This window comes from Ascaphus truei, chromosome 9 (assembly GCF_040206685.1).
Source record: "Ascaphus truei isolate aAscTru1 chromosome 9, aAscTru1.hap1, whole genome shotgun sequence".
Classification (NCBI taxonomy): Eukaryota; Metazoa; Chordata; class Amphibia; order Anura; family Ascaphidae; genus Ascaphus; species Ascaphus truei.
The window spans coordinates 3,689,075-3,702,402 of NC_134491.1; the positions used below are offsets into that span (position 1 = coordinate 3,689,075).

The 13,328-nt window shown below is 43.3% G+C and overlaps 1 protein-coding gene across 1 annotated transcript; it reads right to left on the reverse strand.

Moving 5' to 3' along the window:
- Positions 1–3,396: 3,396 nt before the first annotated feature.
- Positions 3,397–13,328, reverse strand: GJD2 (gap junction protein delta 2). The gene is made up of 2 exons (XM_075613210.1): positions 13,078–13,328; positions 3,397–9,179 (listed from the first exon to the last, which is right to left on the reverse strand). Exons 1-2 carry the CDS (start codon positions 13,146–13,148, stop codon positions 8,336–8,338), a joined length of 915 nt encoding a protein of 304 aa, XP_075469325.1. The 5' UTR covers positions 13,149–13,328; the 3' UTR covers positions 3,397–8,335.

Consider the following 13,328-nt stretch of genomic DNA (forward strand, 5'->3'; position numbering starts at 1 on the left):
TTCTTTGTGATTAAATTCCAACATATTAAAAATCTGCCCTCTTTTATTTTCCATGAGATTGTTTTTTCATAGCGCAGGAATGGCAGAACTGCCCATAAAAATAAACCTTTTCTAGCTCACCCAGGCTGGGTATACACGCTCACTACAGGCATACCCCGGTTTAAGGACACTCACTTTAAGTACACTCGCGAGTAAGGACATATCGCCCAATATGCAAATGGCAGCTCACGCATGCGCCTGTCAGCACGTCCTGAACAGCAATACCGGCTCCCTACCTGTACCGAAGCTGTGCGCAAGCAGGGAGACTATAGAGCCTGTTACAAATGCCTTATTTACATCAGTTATGCACGTATATGATGATTGCAGTACAGATGCATCGATAAGTGGGAAAAAGGTAGTGCTTCACTTTAAGTACATTTTCGCTTTACATACATGCTCCGGTCCCATTGCGTATGTTAATGTGGGGTATGCCTGTACTCAGTTTTACAGTTACAAAGGAATAATTGGATTTAGAGTTTCAGCAGGCTGACATTCTCTCGTGTCCTATAATAGTTGGGGAGGGGGGGGGGGGGCGGGAATTATCAGGATTTTTTTCTTCCCTGGAAGTGACCAGGAGACTTCATAATTTAAGATATTATAATAAACCTACCAATTGTCCTGCTCTATCTAGGACAGTCCCGGCTTCAACAGGTCGGTATAAGAGTACAAATAATTAAGCAGACAGCATGAGTCTTGTTCCAATCACTAACACTGTAATCTTTGAAATATAATGTCACAAACTTCCATCTGCTCTGTCTCATACGTTGCTGGTTGATGAGAACCTTACAGAAATTTGGTAGCTTTAAATCGTAATTGCTGATTTTGATATAGCGCCAGAAGTCAAGATATACAAAGTTGTCACGGTTTATTCAGCGAATGTCCATGTGAATTTAGGAAGGACGTATGCTGGAAACGTGTAATACACACTTTAGTTTGAACACAAGTGAATCTGTCACACAATAGTTGAATTTCTATCAGTAGTTTTGCAATAAAACCAAATTTTGGGCAAATTGTAATCTGAGTAAGATAGTAAAAATAAGATAATAACGTCACGTGATGTGGGGTTTGTAAGAACTGTTGATCGTCAAACTCCTTCTAGGAATACATTTGCACCAACTTCACCTCAAACTGCAGGGATGAGAGGTGCCTGTGCAGGGATGAGAGGTGCCTGTGCAGAGCGCATCGAACGGTCCAGTCTCAAAGTGCCAAGTGGAGACAGAGTGAAGACTATCCACCGGCTTTAGAAAAGCATGTATTGTGCACTGAGGTGGTGAAAGGAGATTACATAATCGGGTGGGGGTGGATATTTTGGGACTATAAAGTCCTCTTGGGCTTCATTCTGGCAGCTTAATATATTACAGGAAGTGGTCAACACCAGTCCTGAAGGGCCACCATCAGGTCAGGTTTTAAGGATATCAATCAATGGCTGAGCCACTTGTGCTGAAGCAGGGATATGTTTAAAATGTGACCTGGTTGTGGCCCTTGAGGACTGGAGTTGGCCACCCCTGCATTACAGTAATCAGAAGGAAAAGTGACTAGTGTCTAAGGCTTGTTATATAGTCCTCGCTGCTGCGCGTGCGGGCGCCCGGCGTTGCGCGTGCGCATTTGGTTGCTAGGGTGCAAGCGGTGACGCGCATGGTTAGGGGGCATGACTCTGATGTCACAGCATTAGGCCGCGCTGTGATTGGTTCACAGCGTGGCAGCAACGTGCGCGCGCTTCCCAAGTATATAAACGTCTGGCTAACACAGCCAATTATAATTGAACCGCATGGTAGCGCACACGCACGTACTATATTACACGCTTAAGGCTGCGCATATAGTGCCCGCGACGGCGACGCGTGATGTTACCCGTCGCCACTAGCAAAAGTTGTATTTCGCTTTGCGGCGGCGGCGCGGTCGACCAGGGCATTGATTGGTTCAGGGGCTGTCACATGAGGTGACAGCCCCTGAAAAATCAAATATTCCCGGCTTCCGAAAATCGCGTCGCCATGTCGCTTTGTCGCCATCGCGCTTACTATAAGCACACGCGGCAGCGACAATGCATTTGTTTTCGGGCAACGATGCATCGCCGTTGCCGGCACTATAAGCGCGGCCTAAGGCTGAAACCCGCGCTCTTGGCACTGGGTCTGAATCTCTTATAAGTTACTTTGTTTTTCATTGCCTTTGGTAGTAATCAAGCAGAATATATATATATATATATATATATATATATATTATTTGTTTTGTACAGCGTGCTGTGCATTAAGTATTACAAGCACCATGAATCCCTTTCCCACACGGATTTACTAGCCACATATTTGGGATCCGGGCATCTGCTCAAGGTCACACAGAAATGAGGTCTCTCCATCTAGAGGACAGTGACGCCCTCATGATCTATCCAAGGCCTCTCAGTAACGAAAAATCAGACTGTCCATTGGGAAATCATGTCCTGGGTTCTGTCTATGAGTTCCTAATGAGCAAGAGGGGTTAATAAACGTGTGTGCTGAAAGCTGCCCATTACTCGGAGGAGCTACTAGTTTAGAAAGGAGGTCAGAAACTCCTGGCGAAGCTGGGCTCAGATAACAATCTCTCTTAATAAGCATGAATATCTGCCTATAGGGACAGGAGCTTGTCACAGGCGCGGCCGCTCGGTCACACGGGCAATTCATCCTCTTAGCAGCTCTCCTGTGACACCCAAATAACACAATCTTTCCTTGTTTAGCGAGGAGAGGCGCGCAGGGCCTGCTGCCGGCCAGGTTTAATAAATGGTAATTACTAGTTATGTTGAAGCTTGAACACGGGATTACCTTCCTAGCCAGTGACCTTCCGAGGCTACATCGGGGGAAGGTCCGAACACTTATCTATCATTATACAGTAGGGCCCCGCTTTACAGCGTTCCACTCATACAGCGCTTCCCAAAGTATACCCATATTCATTAGGTTTGGCGCTTGTTCCGTTTTTCTGCCGATTTTCAGCATGACGCGCTCAGCAGCTGAGTATCCGGCTATCACTAAGCAACAGTTTTAGTCTGTGCGCAACTCCTTGTCAGGTGCAATTTGTTAGCAAAACAGTCGGTTTACAGCTCTGCATCTCTGTTTTCAAAGGTACAATACAGTACAGCAGAGCCCCGCTTTACAGCGATTTCCGCTTTACGGCGGCGGCCTGGAATAGAACCCGCCGTATGAGCGGGGCCTGCTGTATTTACACTACGCGGCTGCACATTTTCCCCTGCAGGAAAAAATCATTTTAGCAGTCAAAGCAGGTCCATGTTTATCAATTAAAAACACCCGTGAGTGTGTCCCAATTATTTCTGTGAATTCACAAAGTGAATTGTACACTGAAACAAGGGAAAGAAGGGGAGTCTATAAACACAGCATACAAAGAAAGGCAAGTACTTTATTATCTGCTGATTGTTACATTGTTGTTTATTGTATGAAACAATTCCATATACAATATACAAATATGAGTATAAAATGCAGTCCTTCTGGTGCACTGGGACACTGGATATAGCTGGATGTGAAAGCCATGGCACATAGTCCCTTATCTGCTGAAGGGGCCATCTGCTCTATGTAAGGTGAATATAAGGAGGAGCAGAGACGCAGCAGGAGTGCTGGTAGTTTTTGCTGTTGAGGAGTTTAGGTTTTAGGTGTCCTATGAACTACTGTCCTGGATTTATAAAGAGAGAAAATGGGCCCTTTTTACTAAGTGAGCACCACTCAATAAGATGCCCGAATGGGCTGGAAGGTGTCGTAGTAAATATGGGCCTGCGTATACTGCAGTGTTACTATACAGAGCTCTCACAGTCTAGGAAGCAGCAGTGCCCGAGGTCAATGACTCTCCCAGATGGTAACTGGTAACAGGGCAGTGAGGAGTCTGAGATTCCTGCAACACTTACTGCCGATTCAATAACTCCATCTACACACACAGCAGGGGCTGGCAGCTCCCCTCTTATATAAACGCTGTGTGCTTTGACTGTATGTATGTTGTATGTGGAACACTATGCAAGGGTGACATGCCATTTTTTGGGGGTTCATTAGCTAAAGTGCGATTGCCTTTATCGATCACCAAGTTATTCACTTAAATGAATAGTCCCTCCTTTCTTTTTATCTGGGAATGCCAACTAGGATTTGTAGTGTTGGCACCTGAGCTGAAAGACCCGTTACACGCTTTCAGATGATAATGACTGCTGATAAATAATACTATTCTTTACATCTCCATAAAGCCCTTTGTTCCTGGGGGACATTCAGTTCAGTAGAGACCATCCAGGGAGGAAGGATTGAATCAGAATATTTGTCAATCAGAACCTATCTGTACATGTGCACCAAGCCAAAGACTAATCGCATGGTTAAAAGGAAAATAGGGCCGCAAAAAGATTTCTAGCGTTTGCAGTGTCCGCAAAGGGTATATATTTCCAGCAAGGATATGTTCATGTATAATACGTGATGTAAGTTTTATAATGAATATTATGTCCGTTGGTTAAAGTGTGATGGGACACACGAATTATCCGTACACACGTACAGTTCCACTTTCTCCTATAAATCTTTCGCAATTATTATCTATGTCCCAAAGTTTATTATTATTCTTTTCAATCAGGCACGGTACTACTACTTTTTAAAGCCCTTTTGACCACTGAGTTTGACCATCCAGCAGCGATGATGTACATATGATGTGGAAGAACGTCAGATCTTACCTCACGATCCCCCCCCCAAAAAAAAACAGTTTCCAAATGCAGAAAGGAGATGTAACACTGTGCTTCTGCAGAGCATTGCAGAGCAGTGTGGCTGTGTGTGTCACATCGAGCAATACACAATGTCCCTGCAGCACCACAGGTGCAGAGAACAGGTGACGTGATCCCTCTTGAAGGAGCGTTCAGTGATTAAGGTCTCTGGTAGAAGCGTGCAGGCTGTGTGGTGAATGTGGAGTATCCCCAGTCTGCCCTGACAAAGGGACTTCTTCTGAACCCCTTTAATCCTGGAGGTGCCTGCAACACATCACGGTGAATGCACATCTAGCACATAAAGGGTTAAAAGCACATTCACTTTTAACGGTGGTTAATGTATGGATACCGTCTCTGCTTACAGTGTTTGATTTGCAGCTCCAGGAAAATACAGCATATATATTTCTCTTGCCACATTTAAAATGGCTGCCTCCAAAAGGCATTCTTTCCCTCGCCGTCTCAGCGTGAGTAGCCACATGCATAGATCTTACACAGAATTGTAGCTGTGGAGATGCTTTGGATAGAGATAGTCAGACTCATTTTAGAAATCATTTCAAGTGTGGATATTGAAGATGTATGAATACTTCATTGGGATGAGTTCAGAGTGCAGACGCTTTGCATATCTTTGCGAGAGCCTAAAAAAATCAGCCCTACGTTTGGATGTATGGACTAATGAAGTTGAGTTTGAGAATAGACGGGTAGGAATTCCCCTTTACTCCTGAGCGTTTTAAACCGGGAATTAGATTGGTGTCTAATAAATTATTTCCCCATTAACAGAGGGCAGTATCCATGTATTATTCTGACCTTTAGGGGTTAAAGCAGGGGTGGCCAACTCCAGTTCTCAAGAGCCACCAACAGGTCAGGTTTTCAGGATATCCCTGCTTCAGCACAGGTGGCTTAGTCTTTGACTGCACCTCCTGTGCTGAAGCAGGGATATCCTGAAAACCTGACCTGTTGGTGGCTCTTGAGGACTGGAGTTGGCCGCCCCTGGGTTAAAGCTTCCAATCTGACATTGACTTGAATTGAAGTTGACGCCAGATTGGGTGCGTTAGCCCGTAACACGGTAAAGCAGCAATCCCGGCAAAATGGGAAATTCTATTTTTTACATAATTGAAGCCAGTGGCGCCCAGGAGCTGAACCGCAGTATTTTTAGCTCTGGGGACTCCCATAGAGGCCCCCGCCCCTTCCCTCCTTGCTTCGTTTATGTAAAAAAATTATTCAAATAAATAAATTGTATTAATCGGATTACTGCTTTAAAATAACAAAACAAGTGTCAGTGGGAGGCAAGAGTACACCATCAGAAAAACACTTTAGTCTTCCGTAAAATTGTGCACAGAGAGACCTGAAATCCAGTGACATTGTGAATGTAAAGCTCAGCACTTAATCACCCAGCAAACATCTCAATAAGCAAAGCGCAGTAAAGCAGAATACAGGAGCATAACCCAACCATGCAGCAAGGCCTGATCAAACAGTGAGGGGAACAAGAGAAACAAGACTCTGCTGTCACCTACTCTCTCAGAAACACACTGCAGGCTTCTCCACCAGCTGCGGCTTCTATTTAACCCCGTGATGATTGCTGGTTTATAGTGCGTTGCACGGCTGTGATTTACACGGAATGCCCAGATCCACAAAGATCCGTTATTGACTAAACGAGATGTTAACTTCATTTTACTTCTCAAGTGCTGTTTTCTGCTGTAACGAGCCCGTGCGTCACTATAACGGATGTTAGCGCTAATGAGATGCAAAAGAGGCGTGCCCTCTAACCGCGCAGGTCCCCAGAGCTCCATTATAGTTACCGCAGGGATTGAACAAGACGTTAGTTGGGTCAGCGCTAAAGGCGCCGTTACTCACACCCATACCCTGAGATATGTCTGTTACAGGGTCTGGGTAAGTGTAGACCACAGTTAGGTATGATTTAACTATCATATTGTTATTTACAGGGTTTTTTTTCTCTCTGATGTCTTCTCTTTTATAACTTTAATTAAGCACCTATTCAGGGGCTGCAGGGGAGTATGGCGCCTTTTGGTGAGACAGGCTTAGCACCATGTTATTTGCAGCTAACGCAAGGCAGTGCTAACTTCACATGGAGTTAAGCGTACGCTAATGAGATCACTAACTGCCGCTATTTTTGCATATATTTAGTTTTGTGGATACCCGTTAAATTCAGAGAAAATAACATGTTGCCTATTTAGGTAACGTCACAGTAGTAGCCCAGATTTAATGGAGCTCTGTGGTTCTGGCCCAGGGAGAGCACAGCCCAATCTGTGTGAGGGGAAACAGAAGAACACATTTGTCATTGGACCAAGGTCAATATTTTACTATTAAACAGATGCCCCTAGAGTTACTTAAGCATCTTTTAGCATCAGTGTATCAAATGATTTTGTGCCGCTTGCATTAATGGAGGGAGATTATGCTGTAGGTGGAGTTAGCAGGAGTTACATGACCCGCATATTACAGTTGGATGTGTCAATTTCTGCCTGTCAGGCTGCCATGTTTCTCTGTGTCCAAAATATCTGTTCCCTCCTAGTCTAATAGGAATATGTCAAATGTGCAAGCAGAGAGAATAATAAACGTTCAACATGCAAGAGGGTACACACCAGGGATTTATATATACCCTCCTATGTGTCCTTTTTTTATCTTCCAATACCCTTATCTTCCTATGATTGGGGTTCAGGTTGCAAGGCCTGTGTGTGACATGCAGATATGTATAGATACCCTTATTATACACTGTGGAGGCTTATTCTCATTGCTCCTTTCTCACCCACCCAATAGTGAATGAGAAACCTTTCACGTTTAGTCCTGCGATGAAGTTTCTGTGTAAATAGCAGGAGCGTAGGCAGAGAGAGGGAAGACTGAGATAAAGAGATGTGTGCTCCATTCAAGTACCCTAAAAATACAGCAGTCATGAATACTTTTAAGGGTTTCAATAATAGGTGTGTAAGAACCTTTTTTTTCAGCATATCCCCCTGACAGATTTGTGACCTATAATTGAAATTCTGTTATTCTCTGCACTCTGTTGAAGGTCACTCACAATTATGAATAACTTTTACCTCGTCTGTAGATTGGTCTTGTGCAAGAGGTCCACACCCACGAAGACCTCTTGTGTGTGTACAAAGTATCACTATATGCAAAAGAGTGTGATCTTTATAATAAAGGGTTATTTGCTAGTGACCTGTTTTGAGGACATGTGGTTTCACTGAGAGCAATTAATCCATTGAAAACATCAATGATATTTCTGGTTTGCCTTTATCCATGGTGTATAGTTACCTGCCTACATACAGAAATGTAACCAGCGCATTGGTAGCTCCGAGAGATACAGGAGGCTGTGTAGGAAAGTGCTGTTTTGCAATGTTGTACAAAAGGATCCGGTATCAAATGTAAAATTCACAAACGTTAATAATATTAGCTACTGGAGCCAGAGATATCAGCCAATTAGCAAATCACTGGCAGCTGCTTTTGAATGATATTAACTTTTCCCAGCCAGTTCATTCCTACAATGCAATGGCAATCAAGTACAAGGACATTCCATTAATCAGGCACCCTTCCCCATCTCCTCATGCTGAACGGGCATAATTTTCAGCTGCCTTATCTGAAACATCCTCACACATAGGCTGAGTCACTGGACTGAGTCCTGCCAAAATTGGGCACCCCCATCCTGGGCAAGTCCTTATTCCTGATCTCATAGATTGATTTCCTCTTGGCTTGCACTCCCCTGACTGCCACCTTTATCTTCCTCCAGCCTAAATGGTTCAACTCAGCCAAATTGAGCACCACGCAGAGGCCACTGACTGCAAACATAAAGACCAGAAACACTGTTTTCTCTGTGGGCCTGGACACGTAGCACTCTACCTCTTTGATGCAAGGGTACCGGTCACACTCATACATGGAGGGGACATTAAATCCGTACAGGAAATACTGTCCCACCAGGAACCCAATTTCCAGGGCATTTCTGAAGACCACCTGGATGATGTAGAACCTGGAGATTCCTTCCTGGCGCCTCATCTTGGATTTGGTTGTCCTGATAGAGGGGTTTGGGATTTCCTTGATCTCTAAGCAGTCAGGCTCAGCCTCTTTGGTGGAGTTCTCTGTGTTCTGCAGGACGCCGTTGACCAGAGTGTTCTTAATCTTTTTGCTGTCCTCTCGTTTCACATTGTCCTGCTCTCTGTCCAAGGTGAGGAAGACAGTGGAGTACCTCCTCTCCTTTTGCTTGGCAGACTGGTGGACGGAGTAGGTGATAAAGCAGAGGCTCGGGGTGCAGACCATGATAATCTGGAACACCCAGTACCTGATGTGGGAGATTGGGAAAGCCTTGTCATAGCATGCCTGGTTGCATCCGGGCTGGAGGGTGTTGCATACAAACATGGTCTGCTCATCATCATAAACCGTCTCCCCTACGATAGCAACGATGAGTATCCTGAAGATCACAACCACCGTCAGCAGAATCCTGGAAGGAAAGATGCAGTTACAACTCTAGAATGGATAAAACTAGTACTAAAGGCATTGGCTATATGGTTGAAGAAACAGGATGGAATCCCAGTGCCCTCAGGGCTATCTACTTGTACCTCAGGGGCCAATATATTAGGGTGTAAGCTTGTAATTAGGGTACATTGAGTAAGCTTGTTATGGCTGAGAATTTATTCTGCTGGTAAATCCATATAAAGTGCTATGAAAAGAGAACGATGTTAGCTGTGTATAAAAATAGAATGATTCAAATATTGTGATTGTCAGCAGAAAAAGGCAGAGGGGGAATATTGACTACAGCCCAAGTGTTAAAAATTGGCATTCATTGCACACACTGACAAAGGAGAAATGGGGAGAAAGCCAGCAGAGAATTGTGTGACAAGTGTATGCATACTTTCAGATTGCTCTGTATTTGCCACCCTAACCTCAGTGGTAAAAGTGTAATGGTATCACTGCCTTTTATTTACATACACAGCATTTTCTACTGTGTTTAGATATTTTGGGGGGTTTATTTTAAGAAGCCCTCTTGTTTTCTGCTTTCTCAGTATAAGTATTGTATACATCTTTATAAAAAATATGTCAGACACTTTCCCAATGCATAAGTGTGATACAGTGTATGTATATATATATTTATTCTTTTTCTCCGCCCATAAAATAATCTAACCTAACCAAGGTGCAGTTCTCACAAGCAGTTAGATACGCAATGTGAGTGCTATATGTGGATTAGCATCCCTGCTTCTAAAGGAAAGTTTTTATCATTTGCAACCAGTATTTATTTTAATGTCTGCTAAGCAACTATTCTCCCAAAGTGTTTGAAAGAAGAAGAAAAAAAAGAAAGCTCTCTTAAAAATCCTTTAAAAAAAAAAGATGTTTCCCTCTTTTCCAGGTGTTATTGAAAACACAAAGTAATTATAGACAGGTTTATGTATCAATTCTCCCACCTGCAAAACGGAGGCAAAAAGTGGGACAATAAAGTGAATGGAGTTTTATCTTTGATTAATCTGGTGCTAATGTGTTGCCCCACTTTTGCAGCTGGAAGGCTTTGATACCTAATTCCCCTAAAGTATCTTTATATTTGTATACTATAAATAAGTATTATTTCTGCCATTTTAATTTGGTCAGAATCGTGCAATCCTTTGCATAAGAGTCTATGACCGTGCAGAACAGAAAACAAATACCCACTTTGGAAAGCTTCACGTTTTGGGTAGCTTGGTGTTTGGGAAGCTTGGTGTTTGGGAAGCTTGATGTTTTGGGGATCATGGTGTTTTGGGGAGCATGCTGGCTTGCTTCCTCCATGCACATTGATTTGTGATACTATTTTAATCAGCCTAACACTGACTTGAGATGTTATGACAATAAGGCACCTCAGGAAAGGGGTTCAGTTAGATATACTGTATCTGTCTTGATAATTGGCCATCCGGTATTTTTTTTCATTGCTCTGCACTACTGTAGTTCAGCACGTGCTTGGAAGGCTGTCCACTCACATCTGAGAGGAGCTGTCCAGTGCTGAAACTGCTACTTCAGGGTTTCCAGCCACACAGACAGCACTTTTCTTGTACTTATAGATATGAAGTCATTAATGATAGTTTAACATTTTTATTATTCCCTTTCTATTGAACTTTACTTTGTAACAGTGCACTGGGTGCTAGTGGTTCAAAACGTAGCATGTGGACATTGAATGCTTCCTGAGAAACATTTACAATTTAATCTGTAGCATTTTGCATTGTAAATGGTATCTCACTTAAATGTAATTGCAGATGAGTTATATTTTCGTTCCATAATCTCAGAGCATTAGGTGACCGGTCATCTGCTGGGTACTCCGCTCTGACAGAATAATGATTTTCAATGTACAGCAAAGCAGGTAACACACACCCAACACTCCCTCACAATATGCAATTAGAAGCACAGCTGGGAGAACCGTGCTTTCTGAGCCTTAATGTTGTGGAGAGGAGAGATAAAGTAACTCACTGATAAGCCTATGAAATGCTCACTGGGGATGATCGTGTAGATTTGTGTTTTAACCCTTTAGTGCAATGTTTTCATATCTACTCTTTCATGACACCATGTGACAATTTCTCTTTAGGCATTTATAATGTTCTAAAATATCAATGGTAGTAATCAATATAATGAAATACTCCCCCTCTCCCCCCACCTCCTCCTCTATTTAAAGGCTATTTGCTTTGCAATGTGGTCAAGTGGAATCGTACAAAAAATTATAAATAGCAAATGAGTTGTGTTGCATGCTGAGAATACACTTCACTAAAAAGGTGGGGGAGAAGGGGGGCGGGGGGGATTACCTGAACAAAGTATGGAAATATTTTTAACATTATTATCCCATTGCTAAACTAGAAAATTAATGTTATATATATATATATTAATTGTGTGTTTGCAAAAGTTGATGATAATATCAGGGCACTGTACAATACAGTAATAGAATAATAAAATAACAAGAATATCTACAATACATACTGTACAAGATATTGGTGGTGATGGTCACAGTCAGGCCCCAGTAAACACGGAGGGTCCCTGGTCACTGCCTGTGAGCACTACCTGTGTGCAGACTCTGCATGGAAAGGACCCGCACAGACCCAGACAGCAGGGAGGATTATATATCCTGTATATATCATCTGCTCAGGTGAATCTATTCTGTACATCCCAAAGACAGAGCTGTAGTCCTGTGATTGAAAGTAGTATAATAATGTGACAATGGGGTGGGGGAGGTGTTTGCACTTGTAACCCCTTCATTTGTAGGTCGCTGCAGGTTTCTCCAAAAGAGATTACAAGTGATACAGACATGTAGAATACACGTGTTGTTATTGCATGTATGTGTGATTAATGACAAACCTAAACTTCCTGTATTTTATTAAATATAGGATTCATCTGCTTTCCCTCTCTGCTTTTACAGATTAAATGTAACCAGCTAAATAGAGTTAGCAGATATAGATTACTAGTCATCCATACCAGGACTGGTGTATTCCGTGTAATTCAGGTCACTCTGTATCAGGTATCGATGCCCTTATACAAATGGCAGAGGCTGCTATATTCTGCAAAGTGATTTAAGTTTACACATTAAAGCTTTCCAGACACACTCTCTGCTAATACGCCTGGTACCCAACAAATCCCCCTGTCTGCAGCATGCAACTGATACTAATGAGAGACATCAATCTTGTCAGGGAGGGGGGCCGGCACTGTGTCTGTTACCCCTCTATCCTGCAGACTACTATGATCTAATAAGCAAAGAACAAGGAGGGATGTGTAATGTAGTGGATGGGTGGCAATGAGTTGCAAATGGGTTGATTAATCAGGCTTGTGCAAACAATGGACATATATTTGTATATAGATATATATACACACAAACACACACACACACACACACACACACACACACACACACACACACACACACACACACACACACACACACACACACACACACACACACACACACACACACACACACACACACACACACACACACACACACACACACACACATAAACTTCAAACAGTTCTTTTGTAAGAGTAACAATTGCGGGGTATGCCAAAGTAATCGGAAAATTGAATACACACAGAATTCGTGTATTAAATCACATCTACCCAGAGATTGCTCAGCAAGTCATCCTTAACAAATCCTTCACTGATATCCCACTGTTTTGATCCATTTTTAGGGATACGGTTTCCAGGAAGAGACAGAATTTCTGGCACTATGTAAGAATACAGACTGTGCACCCTGTGTATTGATGGGAGTTTTTGCTTTTGTCTCAGTGTTGGTCTCTGATAAGTTCAGACAGTCTGTGCTGACAGAGGCAGGACACTGAGAAGAGGTGCCGGCATCCCCGCTCTTATGGTCACTGGCTCCATAGGATGGGGGGGTCTCTTACCTTCCTATCATGGTAGAGTGCTGCTGGACAGCAGCCTCCAAAAGTCTCTCTAGGATAGTCCATTCTCCCATCGCTGTACATCCGGAGACCTGGCGTTGCGGGGGGATCTTCTGGGGAAGACAGCTGATGGAGGTGACCTGGTGGCTGTGATGCTTTAGACGCCTCCCTGTGCTCAGTGTAATCTCTTGTGTGGTGATCAGTGTGAGATGTCCCTGCACGAGGAAGGCTGCTCACAATGTCTTACTGCCTGT